General features: G+C 52.6%; 1 protein-coding gene across 3 annotated transcripts in view; it reads left to right on the plus strand.

Annotated features, from left to right (window-relative positions):
• DHRS7B (dehydrogenase/reductase 7B) overlaps positions 1-18622 on the plus strand; it is a 44462-nt gene extending 25840 nt beyond the window's left edge. For all 3 annotated transcript variants that reach the window (XM_061143686.1, XM_061143687.1, XM_061143685.1), the window contains exons 2-7: positions 6773-6951; positions 11139-11248; positions 13980-14196; positions 14541-14633; positions 16643-16795; positions 18154-18622. In XM_061143686.1, the coding sequence (XP_060999669.1) occupies positions 6773-6951; positions 11139-11248; positions 13980-14196; positions 14541-14633; positions 16643-16795; positions 18154-18359 (958 nt within the window). In that variant the 3' untranslated portion in view covers positions 18360-18622. The remainder of the gene's footprint in view (positions 1-6772; positions 6952-11138; positions 11249-13979; positions 14197-14540; positions 14634-16642; positions 16796-18153) is intronic.
• The last annotated feature ends 1033 nt before the right edge of the window (positions 18623-19655 follow it).

Genomic DNA, 19655 nt, shown 5'->3' on the forward strand with positions numbered 1-19655 from the left:
TGAGGATTAATACCTTATGCAACGGGTTGAAGATGCAGGGGTCTGCAAGTAGAGCAATTATTAATAATTTCTTTAGCCTGGCAGTATGGGATTTTCCATAGCTGGTATAGGGAGCCAGCATTGTTGTGTAACAGAACATGCTGTTCCTCTGGAGTAGCAAAGGAAACCAGTTTATCAGCCTGCTTATTATCATGAGTCATGGGGCCAGGGAGGCAAGAATGTGCTTGAATATGTGTAATATAAATGGGAGAATTGCAATTTCTGATAACAGCTTGTAGTTCGAAAAAGAGTTGTTGAATAATAGTTTGATTGGAGTTTATGGTGGAGGAGCATTTGGAGCAGCCGGGGCAGGGCTTGTAGGAAAATTCTGAAATATTTTATGTTGTTCTAATTAGGCCTTTTGTAAAGTTTCATCATCTAATTCATATTCATGTAATAAGTGTCCTGTCTGTTGTCGAATATTGGGAGGGCTAGAATTGCCTTGAAATGGCAGAATTACAGCTTTAATGAGAGTCAACAGGGGCCAGAAATCAATTGGAATATTTTTTCCCCATCTGGTGGCTCGTTCAACATTCTCTTTGACCCGGTGCCAAATTTCTAAATCAAAACTGCCTTCATCAGGGAACCAGGGATTATGTTCAACCATTGTTTGAAGGCAAACCTCTATTTGCTGGCATGAAACCAAAAGTCCCTGAACTTTAAATAAATGATGAAGTAAAGTAGAAAAGTGATGGGGCCTTCCAGCTGTTTGACCCATGTCCTTGTACTTACCAACCTCAATAGGCCCTGAGTCACTCCGTCCAAAGTACCGTGCATACCAGGTCCCTGTTCAGGCGCCACTTGTTGGGGGTCTGAACCTGGTGGTCCAGAGTCGACAATGAGAAAGTGAAAGAAGGAAAGAGGCTAATACTCCCTGGGTTACACAGCAGGCCTCCACGCTCCAGGGAATCAGCCAGAAAGAGAGATAGAGAGAGAGAAAGGACACGGGGACCCAAGTCTCTGGTGGAACAAGGGTGCTTTATTGAATTCTGTGTGAGTATATATACTGTAATACAAAGTAGCTTCTTCAGATAAACATCAAGAGACCAGACTTTACAAGTTACCAAGGAAGCAAGGAGGAATAGAGGCCATAAGGCCAAAAGACAATCCATATCAAAAGAGGGTCGTAAATAATCCCTTTCACCAAATGGAAAAGCTAATGAAGGAAATCCTATGCAAGCATCCCATCTCTCTGATCTCAGTCCTGGGAGCAGCTTGCCAGCTCCTCTTGCCCCTGACAGGGACTGATAAGGAACAGAGGGCTCAAGAGAGATAGGAAACAGCACACAGGAATCCTACTGTTAAACATTCCCTGACATATGTATACATACTACATCTTCTGTATCCATTCATCTGTTGATGGACATTTAGGTTATTTCCATGTCTTGGCTATTGTAAATAGTGCTGCTCTGAACGTAATGATGATCTTTCTGAATTATAGTTTTGTGTGGGTTGTATGCCCAGGAGTGGGATTGCTGGATCACATGGCAGCTCTAGTTTTAGTTTTTTGAGGAACCTCCATACTGTTTTCCATACAGGCTGCACTAACTTACATTCCCACCAACAGTATAAGAGGGCTCCCTATTCGCCAGACCCTCTCCAATGTTTACTTTTAATCGTGGCCCTTCTGACTGGAGAGAGTTGGCCCCTCACTGTGGTTTTCATTGGCATTTCTCTAATGATTAATGGTGATGAGCGTCTTTCCATGGGCCTGTTACCCATGGACGTCTTCTTTGGAGAAATGTCTATTTAGGTCTTCTGCCCATTTTTCGATTGGGTTGTTTGTTTAGTTGTGTGAGCTGTTTATATATTTTGGAAATTAAGCCTTGTTGGTCACATCATTTGCAAATATTTTCTCCCGGTCTTTTTTTTTTTTTAAGTCTTTTCATTTTGTTTGTGGTTTCCTTTGCTTTGCAAAAGCTTGTAAGTTTGATTAGGTCCCATTTGTTTATTTTTGCTTTTATTTTTATCTCTTTGGGAGACTAACCTAAGAAAACATTGGTACCATTTATGTCAGAGAATGTTTTGCCTGTGTTTTCTTCAAGGTGTTTTATGGTGTCCTGTCTTATATTTGAGCCTCCCTGATAGTTCACTTGGTAAAGAATCCACCTGCAATGCAGGAGACCCCAGTTCTATTCCTGGGTCAGGAAGATCCACTGGAGAAGGGATAGGCTACCCACTTCAGTATTCTTGGGCTACCCTTGTGGCTCAGCTGGTAAAGAATCAACCTGCAATGTGGGAGACGTGGGTTCAGTCCCTGGGTTGAGAAGATCCCCTGGAGAAAGGAAAGGCTACCCATTCCAGTATTCTGGCCTGGAGAATTCCATGGACAGTCCATGGGTTCACAAAGAGCCAGACACATCTTATATTTAAGTCTGTAAGTCATTTTGAGTTTATTTTTGTGTATGGTATGAGGGGTGTGTTCTAACTTCATTGATTTACATGTGGCTGTTCAGCTTTTCCAGCACCACTCGCTGAACATACTTTTCCCCCCCGTATTGTATGTTATTGCCTCCTGTGTTGAAGATTAATTGTCGATAGGTCTTTTTTTTTCTTTTTAACTTTTATTTGCATTTATTTTTTGTGGCATTTATTCCCAAGCTATATGTTTTTGTTTCTTCAGTTTCTTCTGGGATATCTTTTTCTTCTGTGCAACCTCCTCTTCTGGTTTAGGAACAACCTGTTCTTTTTCAGTAAGGATCATTTTAATGTGGCAGGGAGAGCTCATGTAGGGGTTGATCCGACTGTGAGCTCTGTAAGTCCTATGCCACCTCTTGGGGGCTTTCTTCACCTGGATGTGCTCAATGACCAGAGAATCTACATCTAAGCCCTTAAGTTCAGCATTACTCTCTGCATTTTTCAGCATGTGCAGTAGAAATTCAGCACTCTTTTTGGGCCACCGACCCTGTGTCCAGCCCCACTGTTTGGCCTGTGCACACCTTACCAATTCCACCGATACAACAACGGAATGGCACACATTGCTTCTTTGAAGTGACATCCTTCAGATACTTGGTGGCTTTTTGGATATTCATACCCTTTATGGCCTGGGCAGTTTTATAAATGTTCTTACAGTGAACACGAAGATTTGAACCTCTTGATTTGCATGATTTAGTGGGGTTTGCTGGGTTGAGTGAATAGCACACCATTTTTAGGGGTCCCCTCAGGGTGCTTACTGGGAAAATGTCTGTAGGTGTTTGAATTTATTTCTGGGCTCTCTGTTCTTTTCCTGTGATCCATGTGTCTGTTTCTGTGCCAATACCATGCTGTTTCGATGACTGTAGCTTTGTAGTATTATCTGGAGGCTGGAAGGTTTATGCCTCCTGCTGTGTTCTTTTTCTTCAGGACTGCTTTGGCAATTCTGGGTCTTTAATGGTTCCATATAAAATTTGGGATTATTTGTTTTAGTTCTGTGAAAAATGTCATAGGTAAACTGATAGGGGTCACATTAAGTCTGTATGTTACTTTGGGTAGCATGGCCATTTTAACAGTATTCTTCCAATTGGAGAACATAGGATATCTTCCCATTTCTTTGAATTACCTTCTGTTTCCTTTATTAATGTTTTATAGTTCTCAGCATATAAGTCTTCTACCTCCTTGGTCAGGTTTATTCCTGAGTATTTTATTTTATTTGTTTCATGCTATTTTTAAAGGGATTGCTTGTTCATTTCTGGTATTTCATTGTTAGTGTAAAGTGATGCAACCAATTTCTGTATATTATGTTTTAGTATTATTTATTTATTTCTAAATTTTTGGCTGTGCTGGGTCTTCATTGTTGTACAGGCTTTTGTCTAGTTGCAGTGAGCTGGGACTGCTGTCTAGTTGTGGTATGTGAGCTTCTCATTGCAGTGGCTTCTCTCTTGTGGAGCAGAGGCTCTAGGGAGCTTGGGTTTCAGTAGCTAGGGCACATGGGCTCAGTAGTTGCAGCGCCCGGGCTCTAGAACACAGGCTCGGTAGTTGTGGCACATGGACTTAGTTGCTCCATGGCATGTGGAATCTTCCTGGACCAGGGACCGAACCTGTGTCCCCTGTATTGGCAGGCAGATTCCTATCCACTGTACCACTAAGGAAGTCTGGGATATGGGATTCTGTCTCTTTCTTCCTATTTGTTACTTTAAGTAAACCAGGAGGTTTATGAGGCATAAAAATTAAATTATAGCAATATTTGATGAGTTTCCTTTATTTCATAAACCAGAGACCCCTTCAGACAACCTTGGAGATCTGATTGCTGTGAAACTGATTCCTGGGCTTTCAGTTAGTGATGGGTCATGATGCTGCTGCTGGTGCAAGCCGTGTTTACTGAGCTCTTACCCTGGGCCAGGGACCCACATACTTCTATGTGTTAATTCATCCTTTACAACAGACCTGTTTTACAGACCTCGCTTTACAAACTCGGGTGCCAAGACCCCAGCGGAGTGGCCCCCACCCAGGCTGGGAAGAGGCCGAAGCAGGTTGTGCGCCTGGCCAGCAGGGTGAGGGCTCGTCTTTGAGCCCCTGTGCTGCCACCGCCATGTCTGTGTTCTCCAGACAGTCTCGGAAACCTCTGAATTTGGGAGGCAACACGGCCGTGTGTTGGTGCTTGCTGCTTCACTTTTAGCCTTCAGTGAAGCCTGACATGGGCAGACTCCACAGGGCTGTGGTCTCCAGAAAGCTGAGCCTGTTGTCCTTCCATAAGCAGTATCCCCACCTCCTGGGCTTCCTGGGCAGTGGGTGGGCCTGGGTCGTTTGAGCCAAGCAGCGTGCTTCTTCTTGGGACCTACTTGGTATGAGGATCTGGGGTGGCCATGGGGATAAAGCTCTTCCCACATAGCCATCCTGCTGGGTTGAAGTGTATCCACAGTCTTCAGGGCTGGGCCCTGTGAAGGCCCCAGGCGGCACCCACAGATCCACGGGTGCCAGAGGCGCTCCTACCTGCACTGAGCCTCCCTGAGAACTTCCTAGGTGCCAAACAAAGGACCTTTAGGTCCTCGCCTTGCTTCTGAGCCTGAACGTTCAGTTGAGGCTAGGCACTGGTGCCAGTAGTACCCAGGTAAAGAGCTAGGTGCTTTGGAAGCCACTTGGATTGCCAGGACATTCATGTGTGGGCTTGGCACAGTGGCAGGTGAGAGGGGAATATGCCCACTTAGCAGACAGTAGCCGGGGTGTTTCAGAAGTAGATTAAGTGGAGGTTGATACAAAAGAGTCGTTATTTGCAGATGTTTGTCCACGGCTGTTAATTTTTTATGCTGATTAAGATTTTAGGTGTATGGGAAAGGCAGGTGAAAAGTTACTCTGAACACTGAACTAGCTTTGTTGACAGTTCCGACTGGAACAGAGCCCTGTAGCTTAGATCAGGATGGCCCTCGCAAGCCTGGACGTCAGGGTCAGGGCAGCACAGGCACACACAGGTGAGCCCATGAGGGTTCCATGTGTTCCTGCCTTCGAGGCACCACAGAGTGGGTGTTGTCATGGGAAGAGGGGAAACACATCCTTATACATGCGGGGCTGAACGCTGAAGAATTGATGCTTTTGAACTGTGGTGTTGAAGAAGACTCTTGAGAGTCCCTTGGACTGCACAGAGATCAAACCAGTCCATCCTAAAGGAAATCAGTCCTGAATATTCATTGCAAGGACTGATGCTGAAGCTAAAACTCCAATACTTTGGTCACCTGATGTGAAGAACTGACTCATTGGAAAAGACCCTGATGCTGGGAAAGATTGAAGGCAGGAGGAGAAGGGGACAGCAGAGGAGGAGATGGTTGGATGGCATCACTGACTCGATGGACATGAGTTTGAGCAAGCTCCGGGAGTTGATGATGGACAGGGAAGCCTGGCATGTTGCAGTCCTTGGGGTTGCAAAGAGTCAGACACGACTGAGTGACTGAACTGAACTGAGGGCTTGGGATTGGGCAAGGGCTTTGTGAAGTCATTCAGTCTGACGAATGATTGAAGTCCCTTCTGATTTGCAGCCCTTCTTCCCCAAGCCCCTAATCTCATGGTCCTGGAGGGCCTGAGGCCACCTTCTCTGGGCGGCACGCATGGTACTGCTCCCCTCAGCTCCTCTTCAACGTGCCTTTAGCCCCATGTCTCCCCTCTGGGCATGGGGGTGTGGGGAGTGGGGGGTACGTCGTGGAAGGAGTGGACATTTCCGAAGTGTAGACCATGCACAGCTGTTTGCCCACTGCCAGGGCCTCCCGATTTTTTGGGGGACATGGCTCACCAGTGACACTGGGCAGGCCTCCGCTCCAGGCCTGAGTCTGCGCCCGCATCGCAGAGGGTGCTCACCATGCTGTGAGTCCCTTGGGGCACCCTGAGGCCCATGGCCACTGAGGACACCATCCAGGGGACGTGTCTTCTAAGAGGAGTGTAAGGATCATATGGCTTCCTTTTTCCTTTTTTACAGAAAAACTTTTTCTCATTTCACAAATACTGGGAATTGGAAATAATATTGGGTGGTATCAATTTCCCCGAAACAGGTTTCTGAGGGAGACTCCGGTGGGTGCTGATGCGCTCCAGGAGCGGGTCCTCAGCCACCCAGCTCAGCCTGCGATGCCTGCTTGTGTCCCTACAGAGAGGAAGATGGTTCTACCATGCTGAACGGTCCACATGGGGTGCGGGGCCTGGGGAGATCCTGCTGGGCTCAGAACTGAGGCCCAGATGTGGGACCTGGGGTCTGTGTCAGACTCAGGGGCGGAGCATGGCCAAGTCCCTGGCGTCCCCCCAACTTGTCACTAATTTATGTACTTTGTTCTTCCAGGAAGAGTCTGCTGAGGGCACGGGTCATGGACTTCATCACCTCCACGGCCATTCTGCCCCTGCTCCTGGGCTGCGTGGGCCTCTTCAGCCTCTTCAAGCTGCTTCAGTGGCTGCGCATGAGGGCCTACGTCCGGAACGCCGTGGTGGTCATCACCGGCGCCACATCAGGCCTGGGCCGAGGTGGGTCATGGGGCAGTGCTGTGGGGGAGGGGCCGGGGGCATGGGTGCAAACACATGATGTCAGCCGGTGACTGGGCAGCGAGGGCCAGGAGGAAAAGGCTGTGGGAGCACCAGGGCTGGAGGTGGCAGCCAGGGAGAAGGCCACGTGTGTGTCCGGGGCAGCCTCAGTGCCAGTCAGCGTGGAGACAGGCATCTGTATGTGGTGGCACCCAGCTTTCTAGTTGTTCAGTCGCTCCATCATATCTGACTCTTCGCGACCCCAAAGAGGTCCCCAGAGATGGACTGCAGCACGCCAGGCTTCTCTGTCCTTCACTGTCTCCCGGAGTTTGCTCAAACTCATGTCCGTTGAATTAAAGAATGTTTTTGCTTCTTTGAGGGTCTTTACTAGATTCATCCGCATCTCTGGTTTAAGGCTCTGGGGTCACCTTCTCCTCACTGCTCTTCACGAGACCTCCAGCTGTATCCGGGCAGATCAGGACAGCATCAATGAGGCATCAGCTGTTCCTCAGCCAGTCTCCAGCTGGGCTCGGTTCTAGTCTGGTTCTAGACCCACATGGAGCTTCTGGGTCCCAGGCTGCCCTCAGCAGAGTGTACCAGTGCAGGTGTGTCGGAATCTGCACGTGTGCCATGCCACCCTACATACTCCCCACACTGGTGCTCAGTTCCGTGGAATGAGGCCAAGAGACACCCTGCAGTGGGGTACACCCAGCACCTTTGTGTCTCCCACCACATGCTGGGACAGATGACGGGAGGCAGGGTCCTCCCCTCGGGGAGCCCAGGTCCTGCAGAGAGGAGGGACTTCTGCCCGTGTGTACCCCATGTGTTCCCCACAGCTGGCAGGCGCAGCACCCAGGTGTGTACTGGCTCAGGCTCATCTCCCGAGTCCTCCACATACTCAGGGAAGGCGTGACTCCTCCTGGGATCTGTAGGCAGAAACCCAAAGCCAAATGCAAGCCTGGGTTTCCTCTTCCTGGGGAGGCAGCGAAGTGGGCAGGAAGGGCCCAGAGTAGCAGGGCCGTGCGGGGGCTACGGGAACATGGAGGAGCAGATGAGGACTGGACTGCAGGTGGCCAGGGGGCCTGCAGGCTTTGGGGAGCAGGGGTCTGTGCGTGCGCCAGCATGGTGTTCAGGTGAGGTCTTGGGGGTGACCTGAGGTCTGTCATCAGATCTCCCGGCCTCAAGCCACAGCCGAGCCTCTGACCTTACTCAGCTCTAAATATAGATTCTTAGCGGCCACTGCTTTGCAGCAGACAGAAGCGGTTTTTTTAGCGTCCTTGAAGAGCGTCTGAGGGTTGGCTCTGCGGGAGAGGCAGCTGCGGGGCCAGCCTGCACGTGTGTAGGGGAGAGGCTGTCCTCTCTTCATCCCGTTTCCTCGTGCAGCACTGGGGCCTGTGTGTCTCTGTGTGTCTGTGCTCTTCCTGCTGTTTCCTGGGTCCCATCAGAGGTCCAGGAGGCCGTGTGTCTCTTCCCCTCTGGCCTTAGTACAGACACCCCTTGGCCACTGCCCATGGGTTGTGGTGAGGAGACCTCGCCCCCCCTCGTGGCTCTGCCCACGTCAGCCACCCTGGAGGCCTGGCAGACATGCCGGGTGCTCAGACGGCCCTCCGTGTTCCTCCTGCTGTGTCTCCCGGCTTGTCTTGTGGATCAGCAGGACACCGGGTGAAGGGACACATCTTGGCTCCACAGCTGTGAGCAGCTGGTGGGTTATAAGCCAACAGGGCTAGAGGCCTGGGGACAGGTTGGCAGCCGAGATAAATGTGCTCCTTCTCCCTCCACCCTTCTCTGTATCAGCTTTTTCAGGAAATGAAAATGGCATCTCCCCAGTCTGTTGTTTGCATCCCTATCACTCCTGTACAAGCTCTAATTTCCTCCCTTTGTTTCTCTGTGAAGTGGATGACAGTCTCCAGAGCCATGTGGACCCCACCTTAGGTCTTGGTGGCAGCTCACAGAATGTCCACCATGGCGGTCAGGTCAGGATGAAATGGGATAAGGAAGCCAGCAGGGCTTTGGGAAGGGTAGGAAACTGGCCTCAGGAACGCTGAGGGTCTCTGTGAGAGCACCCCCAACCCCTGCCCCACTGCACCCAAGGAGACTCAGCTGGGCTGTGACCCAAGCAGCCCACCCGGGGCCAGAGCAGGGGCTTGACTCAGTCTGGGTTTGAGCCCTTGGTCAGGATGGGCTTCAGGGGAGTGAGTGAGACTGCAGGAGGAGCTGGGTCTGGAAAGAGGGCATTGTCACCCGGAACCTCCTCCCTCCTTTCCTGAGGGACGCTGGCATTACGCCCTCACTTTGGCCAGGGAAGGATGTCGCCTGGACCCCAGAGCCTCTTCCAACCCTGGATCCGTGCCCCTGCTATGAGCCCACAGCACCAAGACTCCACTTGACCGCTAGGCCTGAGACTTAGTCTGATACCTAGGGTGGCTGCATGGTCAGCTGGGGCCATGGGGGCTGCACAGACCTGCTCGTGGGCACCTGAGCGAGGCCAGGCCTCCAGTGAGGACAGGCTGTGGCCCTTTAAACCCCACGTTTCCATTTTTGCCAACATCCAGTTTTTTAATTTGGTTTTTGGCCTTGCAGCATGGCATGGGGAATCTTAATTCCCCAACCAGGGATTGAACGGTCGCCCCCTGCAGTGGAAGTGGGGAGTCCTAATAAACTGGACCACCAGGGATGTCCCTTGAGCAGTCTAAAAAGGCAGTTTAGAAACACACTTAGCCCTGGCTGGCACTTTCTGTCTGCCTGAGGCTGCCGTGACGCACTCAGTCCTCGCAAGAGGGAAGTGGGGATGAGGAGGCCTCTCAGGGAGACTGAGTCCATCACAGGAAGTCTCACTCATGTCCGTCCTCTTGACCTCGGGGCTTTGAGCTTCGCGGCATTCACCGCTCGGCCGTGTTTGGGGCATCACTGCTTGCTCCCGCCACCCTTCCCATTGTGGTCTTGGGGTTCCCAGGTGACCCTGGCCGGCCCAGTCCTGGTGATTCTGCCCCGACCATGCCCGATCTGGCCCTTCCCTTGAATTCTGACACCAGAGCTTGGAGGAAACAGGTCAGAGGCCCCCTTGTGTGGCTGGGGAGTGATGTCTGTGGGAACCCAGAGTTGTCTGCAGCCCCACCCCCTCTGTGGAGAGGCTGGGAGATGAAGTGGGGAAGGGACTTGCCAGCATTCAGAGAGCTGGGCTCGTGCTGCCTGGGACCCTGGGCAGCCCACTCCTGTCCCCCCATCTGGACCGTTCAGCTCCTTCTCTGAATTCCTGAGCTGCCTAGAATCTTCCTGACAAGCCCGCTTTTTGCTTTGCCACCAAACAATGCTGACGAAGGTAGCATTGCTACCTGTAGCACTACAGGTGCCCAGGTAGTTTTGGACTCTGCCCTGCCTTGGTCTTAGTTGTCACCTGGATGCTCTAGTGACTCAGAGGTGCCTGGTCTCATCCCCCTGCCCCCCATCATTTTAAAATGATGTCGCTCTTGTTATCCCCCTGCTGTTCTTTAACCTTCTTGCAAGGCTGTCAGCCTCCCCACTTTCTGTCCTCACTGTGTGGAGAGGAAATGGCAACCCACTGTGGTATTCTTGCCTGGAGAATACCATGGACAGAGGAGCCTGGCAGTTCATCGGGTCACAGAGAGTTGGACACAACTGAGCAATGTAGTGTGCAGAGAGCATGTGTGTTTACGAGCCCTTGGGCCTGGGCAATCTCGGGAGGAACAGCCCTACAGGCTTCAGGTCTGGAGGGTCTCCCCACCCCCTCACTAGAGTCCTGTGTGTCCACAGAAGCGCCCCGGCAGACAATGTGCCTGTTGTATTGAGGTGACAGTGAACCACAGGCCTTGGGGATGGGGGCGATTCTGGTGCTGCTGTTGGGCACATCCCTTGCCTCACGGAGCTTGTTCACTGTGACTGGGGGATCCCGCTCACAGCGGGGGTCAGAGCTGAAGACTGTGTTGGAAAATCCTGAGCCTGGTACCTGATAGTCTGTCTCTAGCCTCCCTCCTGCCCGTGGATGTGTCACAGCCCTGAACATGGCTCTGCGAGGGCCCTGACTCCCAGCCCCACACCCCTCCACCGCGGGGCTAGTACCTATGCTTGGGGAAGAAACGGCCCGCAGTTTGAGGCTGGGGAGCTGGTAACTGAGCTGACGGGGCCGAGGGCCTGGGTCTCTCCAGATGACAGGCTGCTTTCTTGTCCCCTAGAATGTGCCAGAGTTTTTCACGCTGCCGGCGCTAGGCTGGTGCTCTGTGGCCGGAACGCCGAGGCCCTGGAGGAGCTCAGCCAAGAACTTGCTGCTTCCCGGGCTCCGGAGGTGAGTGAGCCTGGGGGACTTGCCTGGGGAAGAGGTGCAGCCCGTCCTCTGCAGGTCTTCATAGCAGACTGGGCTCAGACCCACCACTCTGTACCACTGCGTGCTTAGAGAGGTCTCTCTAGGAGTTCTCCCCATCCCCCCCCAGTACCTATTCATCTCTTTTTGGTGGTGGGAGGTTGGCAATGACTTTTAACGTTTTATTTGTGGGGGAATACACATATTTATCATTTTAACCTCTTACAGGCTTACAGTTCAGTGATAGTAAGTGCAATTCAGCATGTTTGTAATGATCACCTGTCTGTCCCCAACAAAAACTGTGTTCCCACTTAAACAATCCACTTTTTCCTCAGCTTTCCAGTCCCTGGAAATGTCTATTCTACTTTCTGTGAATTTGCTTGTTCTAGATACCTCATATAAATGAAAATATTTGTTTTTCTATGACTAGCTATTTCTCTAAGCGTACTGTCTTCAGGGTTCATCCACGTTACAGCATGTGTCCGAACTTCTTTCCTCTTTTGATGGACTGGTATTCCATTGTGTATACAGATGCTCCACACTTGGTCTGTCCATTTTCTTGACGTACTGCAAGGCATCTCCACCTGTGGGCTACTGTGAATGATGCTGATGTGGACACAGGTGGACATGTATCTGCTCCGGTCCCTGCTTTCAGCTGTTTTGGACATCCCTGGGAGTGGGATGGCAGGGCTTGTGGTAGACTTGGTTTAGCCTTTTGAGGAACTGCAAACTGTTGTCCACTTGTAGCTGCAGCAAGTTACAGCCCCGCCAGCACTGCACGGGGCTCCGACTTCACACCCGTGCCAGCGCTTGGCTGTTTTCTGTTTCCTAATTGTACTGTCCTGGGAGCTATCAGTGGAACCTCATTGTGCTTTTGACTTGCATTTCCCGAATTACAGGTGGTGCTGAGCATCTTTTCATGTGCTTATTTATTTATCTTAATTGGAGAAATGTCAATTCAAGTCCTCTTCCTGATTTGTAATCAAGTTGTTTGTTGTTGAGGAGTTCTATGTATACTCGAGATATTGAGTGTATGTGCTCAGTCATGTCTGACTCTTTGTGATGCCATGGACTGTAACCCGCCAGGCTCCTCTATCCATGGAATTTTCCAGGCAAGAATACTGGAGTGGGTTGCTATTTCCTTCACGGGATCTTCCTGACTTAGGGATCAAAACTGAGTCTCCTGTCTCCTGCACTGGCAGGCGGGTTCTTAACCCTTGGACCACCAGAGAAGCCCTGGAGGCCATGTTTGTACATGGTGATAGGTAAGATTCCAGCTTCATTCTTTCACATGTGGATATCTAGTTTGCCCAGAGTTCCTTTCCCTCTTGAATGGCCTTGGCAACCTTGTCAAAAATCTTAAATTTAAGGGTTTATTTCTGGGCACTTTATTCTGTTCCACTGATCTATATGCCTGTCCTTATGTCAGCACCATACTGTTTTAATCTGCATAGTTCAGTAGTAAGTTTCAAAGACTGAAAGTGTGAATCTTCCAACTTTTCTTGTCTCCAAAATTGTTCTGCTATTCCTGAATAGCTATTGCATTTCTATATGGATTTTAGGACTTTTTTTTTCCTGACAAAAATGGCATTGAGATTTTGATAGGAATTGTGTTGAGTCTAGATCACTTTGGATAGTACTGTCACTTTAACAATGTTAAGTCTTCCAATCCATGAACATGGGATGTCTTTCCATGTGTTTAAATTTTCATTTTTATCATGTGTCTTACTGCCTTCCCTGTACAAATCTTTCAACCTCTTTAGTTAGATATATTCCTAAGGATTTAATTCTCTTAGCTGCTATTATAAATGGTCTTGCTTGCCTAATTTCTTATTCAGGTTATTCATTGTTGGTGTGTAGAAACACAGCTGGGTGTTTTGTATTGATCTTGTATCCTGCAGCCATGACAAGAAGATGTAGGTCAGCCATCAGAACACCATCCACCATTGGAATACAGCCCCAGTGTTTGGGAGACAGGGTCTGCCTTGGCTCCTGGAAGCTGCACGAGAAATGTGGGTTGCCTTTCTCACAGCTTCTCACCACAGGGGAGTGGTCACCACGGAGCTAATGACTGAAATCAGGCAACATTTTCTATACTTTGCTGGATGGGCAGGCCCCCTGGAAGCTGCAAGCATTCAAAGAGTTTGACCTCAGAGCTGAGTCGCTGCCATTGAGCTGTCCAAGGAGAGAGCAACTCCTGAGGTCCTCTCCGACTCCACACCCCTCCCTCATCTGCTTAGGTTCAGGGCATCCTCTGAGTGCTTCCTCCTCCCATGTCCACTAGTCGTTTTCTTCTCGTGACGTTCTTTATGGCTATAGTGTGTCCGTCTTCCCCATGAGACCGTATACTTTAGGACAGAAACATATCCGCCTTGCTTTTGCTGTGTCTCCAGCATTGGGCACATAGGAGTGTATAAAATTGTTTTGTGAACAAAGAATAAACTGACTTGGCCTGAGAGGCAAAGCAGCTCTGTGATGTGGGACAGTGTACAGCGTCCTGCTGGCCCAGGGTGGAGGGGGTCCTGCTCACCTCGTCTGTGACCCCTGCCCACAGCGCTGCCCAGGTCAGGTGTGAGCATGACGGGCAGGCTCCCCGAGGCCACATTCTTCAGGGAAGTGCTGCAGCCTGTCCTTTGCACTAGGCCACCCCCACGATGAGGAGCCAGGCCAAACCGTCACTCTGAAGGTACGTTTGGCTTCTGTTGCACTTGACCAGGTGCAGACACACAAGCCTTATACAGTGACCTTCGACCTCGCAGACCCTGGAGCCATAGCAGGGGCTGCCTCCGAGATCCTGCAGTGCTTTGGCCACGTGGATGTGCTCATCAATAATGCCGGGATCAGCTACCGAGGTGCCATTGTGGACACCAGCCCAGACGTGGATAAGAGAGTGATGGAGACAAACTACTTTGGTCCAGTAGCTCTGACAAAGGGTAAGTTCTTGGGTCAGAAGGGAGAAGTGCCAGGCAGGTTGGCAGTGTTTTAATTTCCTGTGGTTCCTTCTTCCTGGACCTGCTGTCTTATCCACTCCACCCTGGGGTCAGTGCTGTCCTTGCAACTCGGGGTTGGCTTTTCTGGGCCTGGGCCTGCGTTGTGTTGCCTCCATATCCTTCCACCATGTTTGGCGACCTACCAGGTGCAGGCAGGGCACGGCAGAGGCATTCTGACGTCCTACCACGGTTCTCACAGCAGTGCACAGGGGGCCTGAGCACTCTCAGACATGGCCCTCCCCGGGCTCTCCATGTGAGGGACGGTGACCTCTGCCCTCTCCCCACAGCGCTCCTGCCTGCCATGATCAGAAGGCGCCAGGGCCACGTGGTTGCGATCAGCAGCATCCAGGGCAAGATCAGCCTGCCCTTCCGATCTGCGTGTGAGTGCTTCCTCCTCCCATCAGGTGTTCCTGCCCAGACTCCTCCTGCCCGCACCTCTGTTGTTGTTTACTCCTGTTGTGAAGGCAGCAGGCTCCCTGTCCAGAATTCAGACATGAGGGACGCTCAGCATAGAGCATGTGGGGACCTGAGAGGCGTGTGCCCCTGAGCAGAAGCTGGGCTCAGTCCCAGCTCTGCTCCTCACACCACGTGTGACTATGTGCCAGGCCCCCTCCCAGTGCCACCACCACCATCAGCCCACAGGTGCTGCCCCTCCGTTCGATTACTGCACATGCCTCCAGAGTTCGGCGTGTGATGAGATGTGCAGTGCTGGGGCCCTCATATGTAGTTCTGTGCTTCCATTTTCCCGCTTGACAGTATCTTCCCACTCAGCTCCCTACTTGCTGAATGGATGGGCTCACACAACTCAGGGGTTGTCTCGGTGCCTGAGGGGACTGCCTCAGGGATGTGCTGCGTGCCATGTCCTTCAGTGTTTTTATCTCTGGGCACTCACTCGCTGTGAGAGGGTTTCAATAAGATTAGTTCCAGAAAGTGTAAGTGCTGCCAGCTTGACCTCAGTTTAGACTCACCTCCCAGTGTGCACAGCTGTGGCCAGAATGGTGGGACTGCACCATCACGGCGCACCAGCAGGCAGATTCCACTTTTGTTTAAAAATGTTAGTGGTAATGTCACAAACTGTCCTGGTAACTGCGTTCTTTGGTCCACTGTCTGCAAGGAAACACTCTGTTGTAAACAAGCCCCTCACCCCCAGATGCCTGAGGCAGTGGAGGGGAGAGGGCGTGTGGAGGGGAGGGGCAGAGCCTGGAGAGGAGGGCCACATGCCACACTCAGCTGGACAGGGAGCCCATCAGAACTGGATGCAGCCCAGCACTCCTTTTGGTGCAAGTGTGTCCAGGGCCAGCTGTGGGGCTCGTGAGCCCACACCAGCTCCCTCACCCCCCCACGGCCACACTCAGGACGACCTGAGACACCTGGGGATGCTATGTCCACACTTGTCCTGGGCTGGTGGGTGGTTTTAGTCACTGGCAGAGGATGGCTTCCTCAGGAAATGTGTGGGCGTCACAGCTGACAGCAGGGGCCACACCAGGGATTCAGGCTGGGGGTGCACAGTGCTCTTTGCACTGAGTTGTTTCTAGACGTCACTGGATTTGGTCTTTCTGAAAAGTTTTATCCTCCTCTTGGCTGTGACTGCGTAGGTCACACTTGGTCTGGAAGCTTCAACCCCCAGGCTGGACAAGGTGGTGCCTCCTGGGCACACTCCTTCGCCAACCCACAGGCAGCGGGCTCCCCAGTCGTGAAGTGGGAGGGGCTTCATCCCCTCGGGGCTGTTGTGATGCCAGGTGTGAGGATCCAGGAGGTGAGCACGCAGAGCTCTGGGGACTCTTCCACACACGAGGCTGCCCCGTGTGGAGCTGACAGATAGACGTGAGGGGGCCTGGCATGGGTTTGCACACATGCTGCCACGCAGGCAGGGAGCATCCCTGGACATTCTCAGCAGCGAAACCTGAAACAATGCTGAGCCCGTTCTGTGGCTGTGACCCCAAGTCACACGGCAGCGGCCCAGCCAGCCTTCCACATAGAGAGAACCCTGAGCATGAGTAACATGGACCATAGGAGCAATGTGGCCATGTCCTCATCTGTGCAGGGACCTGGCTGACATGAGACACCAGCAGCCTAGCCCCTCTGAGGAACTGCGCTGGGAGGTGTGAGGAGGACTTTCGCTTTCTTACTTTAGTTCCTTGTGAACTATCTGAATGTTTTACACAGTAGACTTTTTTAACTTTTAGTTTAGATTAAATTCACACTTAGAACTTGCAGGAGCAAGAATGCCCACGAACTTTTGACCATATGTGCTGTGTCGTGTTCTGTGAGAGTACGTGTATGTAAGATGCACAGGGTAGTCCCTGAACCGGAGTGGGAAACCTGATGCCCTCCTGTTCAGGATCCTGACCAGCATCATCCTACCCTCCCTGGTCACCGACCTTTGCAGACGCGGCCTCCAAACACGCAACCCAGGCCTTCTTTGACTGTCTGCGGGCTGAGGTGGAGCAGCATGACATCGAGGTGACGGTCATCAGCCCTGGCTACATCCACACCAATCTCTCCCTTAACGCAGTCACAGCTGACGGATCCAAGTACGGAGGTGAGGCCCCAGGGTGCGTTCCTCTGTGAAAGCTCCCTGATGATTTTGCAGTTTTCATTGACAGTATCAGTTTAAACCACCTGATGTTGTGAAGTTGGTCATGTATACTGATGACCGACCTCAGCACCAACCATCTCTACCCTGAACCCTGCAGGCTGGAAAGTTGTGGGAACAGGCCCACAACAGGGCTGAGGGGAGCCCCTGCTGAGATGCTGACAAGACTCCAGCTAGCCCTGTTGTTAGTGCTAAAGTGACCAGGCCAGCTCTCTTCCCATGAGGTTCCCCTGCAGTGTTGGGGGGACAAGATTTCAGGGGTAGGCAGAGGCCAAAGACAGCACAGAGCTGACCTGAAGTCACCATCAGTGGCCCAATCGGCAAGGCCTCAGTGTGCAGGTGGGGCCAACCAGGACCAGCTGGCGGACCCACATGAGCTGCCTTCCTGCGCTTGCTTGGGGCCTGCCTCCTGGGACGTGCTCCTGGGAGTATGCTGGGTGTTCACCAGGGGCCTCCTGGCCAAGCCTGAACCAAGACCACCCATGCCCACGGCAGCAGCCCCCTCACTCAGCAAGGCAGCAGGAGCCATACAGAAGCACGGGGCTGGATAAGTTCGTATGCATTTATTCCTAGAAGAATGGCCACACCCCATGACATGCAGCATCTAGTTCCCTGACCAGGGATTGCACCCTTGCCTCCAGTATTGGAAGTATAGTCTTAACCACTGCACCACCAGGGAAGTCTCAAGAATCTTTTTAAAAAATTCCCTCTGTGGCATTCAAAAATGAGCAGCCACCAGAAACCTGCTGTTCTGTGTTGATGGTGGAGAGGAAGCCGGGCAGCGCCGCTGTGGCTGTGGGTGGCCTCCCCTCTGCCCGCTGCTCCTGCTTTGTGGGCACCATTCGCCAGTGACAAGGGAAAAGTAACATCCTGTGCCCCCCTGCATTGACCTCTGGTTGACAAAACAAACCAAGGCTTCCTTCCTGCCCGTCACCCACACACCCGAGACACAGGGGCCCTGCCACCTGCCTCACTCCTCTCACTCCAGCCAGCGTACTCTGCAGCCCTTCCACCCACCTGACCCCTGCATGGCCCACTGCCCTGGCGCAGCACCCTTAGTCACTGGTTGCCCCAACTGGCTGAAATGCCCCAGGTCAGGGAGTGAGGGAGCATCTGCTGGGCACCCCCAGGCTGTGGACCACAGTTCTGAGCTGTCCACCACCCTCCTCGGGCTGCAGGGACGGTCGCTGCACCTGCTGCCCAAGCCCCTGGGAGAGCTCCCTGGGGGACCCAGTGTCGAGTTGGCTCAGGTCCTACTTGGGGCTGCTGCCCCCAAGCTCAGTGAGTTTCCTGTTTCATTTCAGTGATGGATGAGACCACGGCCCAGGGCCGAAGTCCTGTGCAGGTGGCCCAAGACGTCCTGGCTGCTCTGGGGAAGAAGAAGAAGGATGTGGTGCTGGCCGACCTGATGCCTTCCCTGGCTGTTTACCTTCGAACTCTGGCTCCTGGGCTCTTCTTTAGACTCATGGCCTCCCGGGCCAGGAAGGAGCGGAAGTCCAAGCACAGCTAGTGCCCGTCCTGGTGGGCAGGTGGGGCAGTCGCTGCTCCATGGGGACTGTGTTGGACTTCTGCATCCCGGGTGGGGAAGGAGGGAGACACACTCCCCCTGCAGGCCCCTGGCCAGGCCTGCTGGCAGGGGACGGGAACTAGGAGGACATCTGGGAACCAGGAGGGGTGAGGACAGCTTCCTCCAGGTGGAGGGTCTAAACCCTGGGACATGAAATAAAGGAAGGAGCCTGGGAGCTGTGGTCCCTGAGGGCAGGCAGAACCACGCCTCTTTCGTACCTCAGCCTCTGTATCTTAGGGTCAGAAGACACCCTTATGTCACCTGAACCTGGTTCTCAGGGAGGAGGCAGCGGCCTTTGCACTGTTTACGGGGCCCCCAGTGTCTTGGTCAGCGCAGCAAATGGTCAGCATGTGACTGGCCTCCCTGTTCAGTGTGTTGGGGCTGCCCTCCTGCACCAGGCTTGTTTCAGTGACAGCTTCTGCTCAGCTGCCCTGAGCTGGCCGCTGTTTGTCTGCCTCTGGCCACCTCCCCCGAATGTGGTCTACAGGCAGAGCCAGGCTCCCTTTCCAGATCTGGCCCCCACCCTGTTCCCACCCCACAGGCTCAGGGGGGTGGTGGGCACTGCACAGTGGACACGAGGCCTAAGTCACTGCCAGGTTACCTGTGGACCATATGCCACCCAGCTGCAGACTAGCATTCCCAGGCCTCTGGAATTAAGTCAGTTTCTCTAACTGTTCTAAAATCTTTGGCTCTCCCCCCGTAAACAAATGGCCCCGCTGTCCCACGCACCCTGATGCCTCCCCTGCACCCCTTCTCACTCTGGTATCTGACCTTCCCAAAGGACCCTCTGAAACTCCAGGTATCACTCACACATGTGCCCTCAGGGGGGGCCCGAGCAGAGTCTTGGGCTGGCAGGGCCCCCTCTTTGGTGGAAGACGAGGGGAGTCTTCCCTCAGCCTGGGGCAGCAGGTTGAACTCAGGGTCCACAGCAGGACAGCCTCGATGCTTAAAAAAAAACACAGGCATTAGTTTGTGTTCTCCTACTTCAGAACCTGGACAAGAGACCCCAGGCCCCAGCTCTCTGGGCAAACTCAGCAGAGACCCAGAGACTGGCAGGCCTGGCCTTGCCCCGCCCCACCCCTGAGCAGCCCTGGGCAGTGCTCCTTGAACCAAGGCCCAGATGAGACATGAGGCTCCTCTGGGAGGGGCTGGGCCTGCCTGGTGAGAGGCTTATTCTTGCTGCAAGTGGTGCCCACTCCTGCTGCCTGCACGCTCCCACCAGGGCCGTCACGAGAGAGC

The sequence above is a fragment of the Dama dama genome, chromosome 5 (assembly GCF_033118175.1).
Source record: "Dama dama isolate Ldn47 chromosome 5, ASM3311817v1, whole genome shotgun sequence".
Classification (NCBI taxonomy): Eukaryota; Metazoa; Chordata; class Mammalia; order Artiodactyla; family Cervidae; genus Dama; species Dama dama.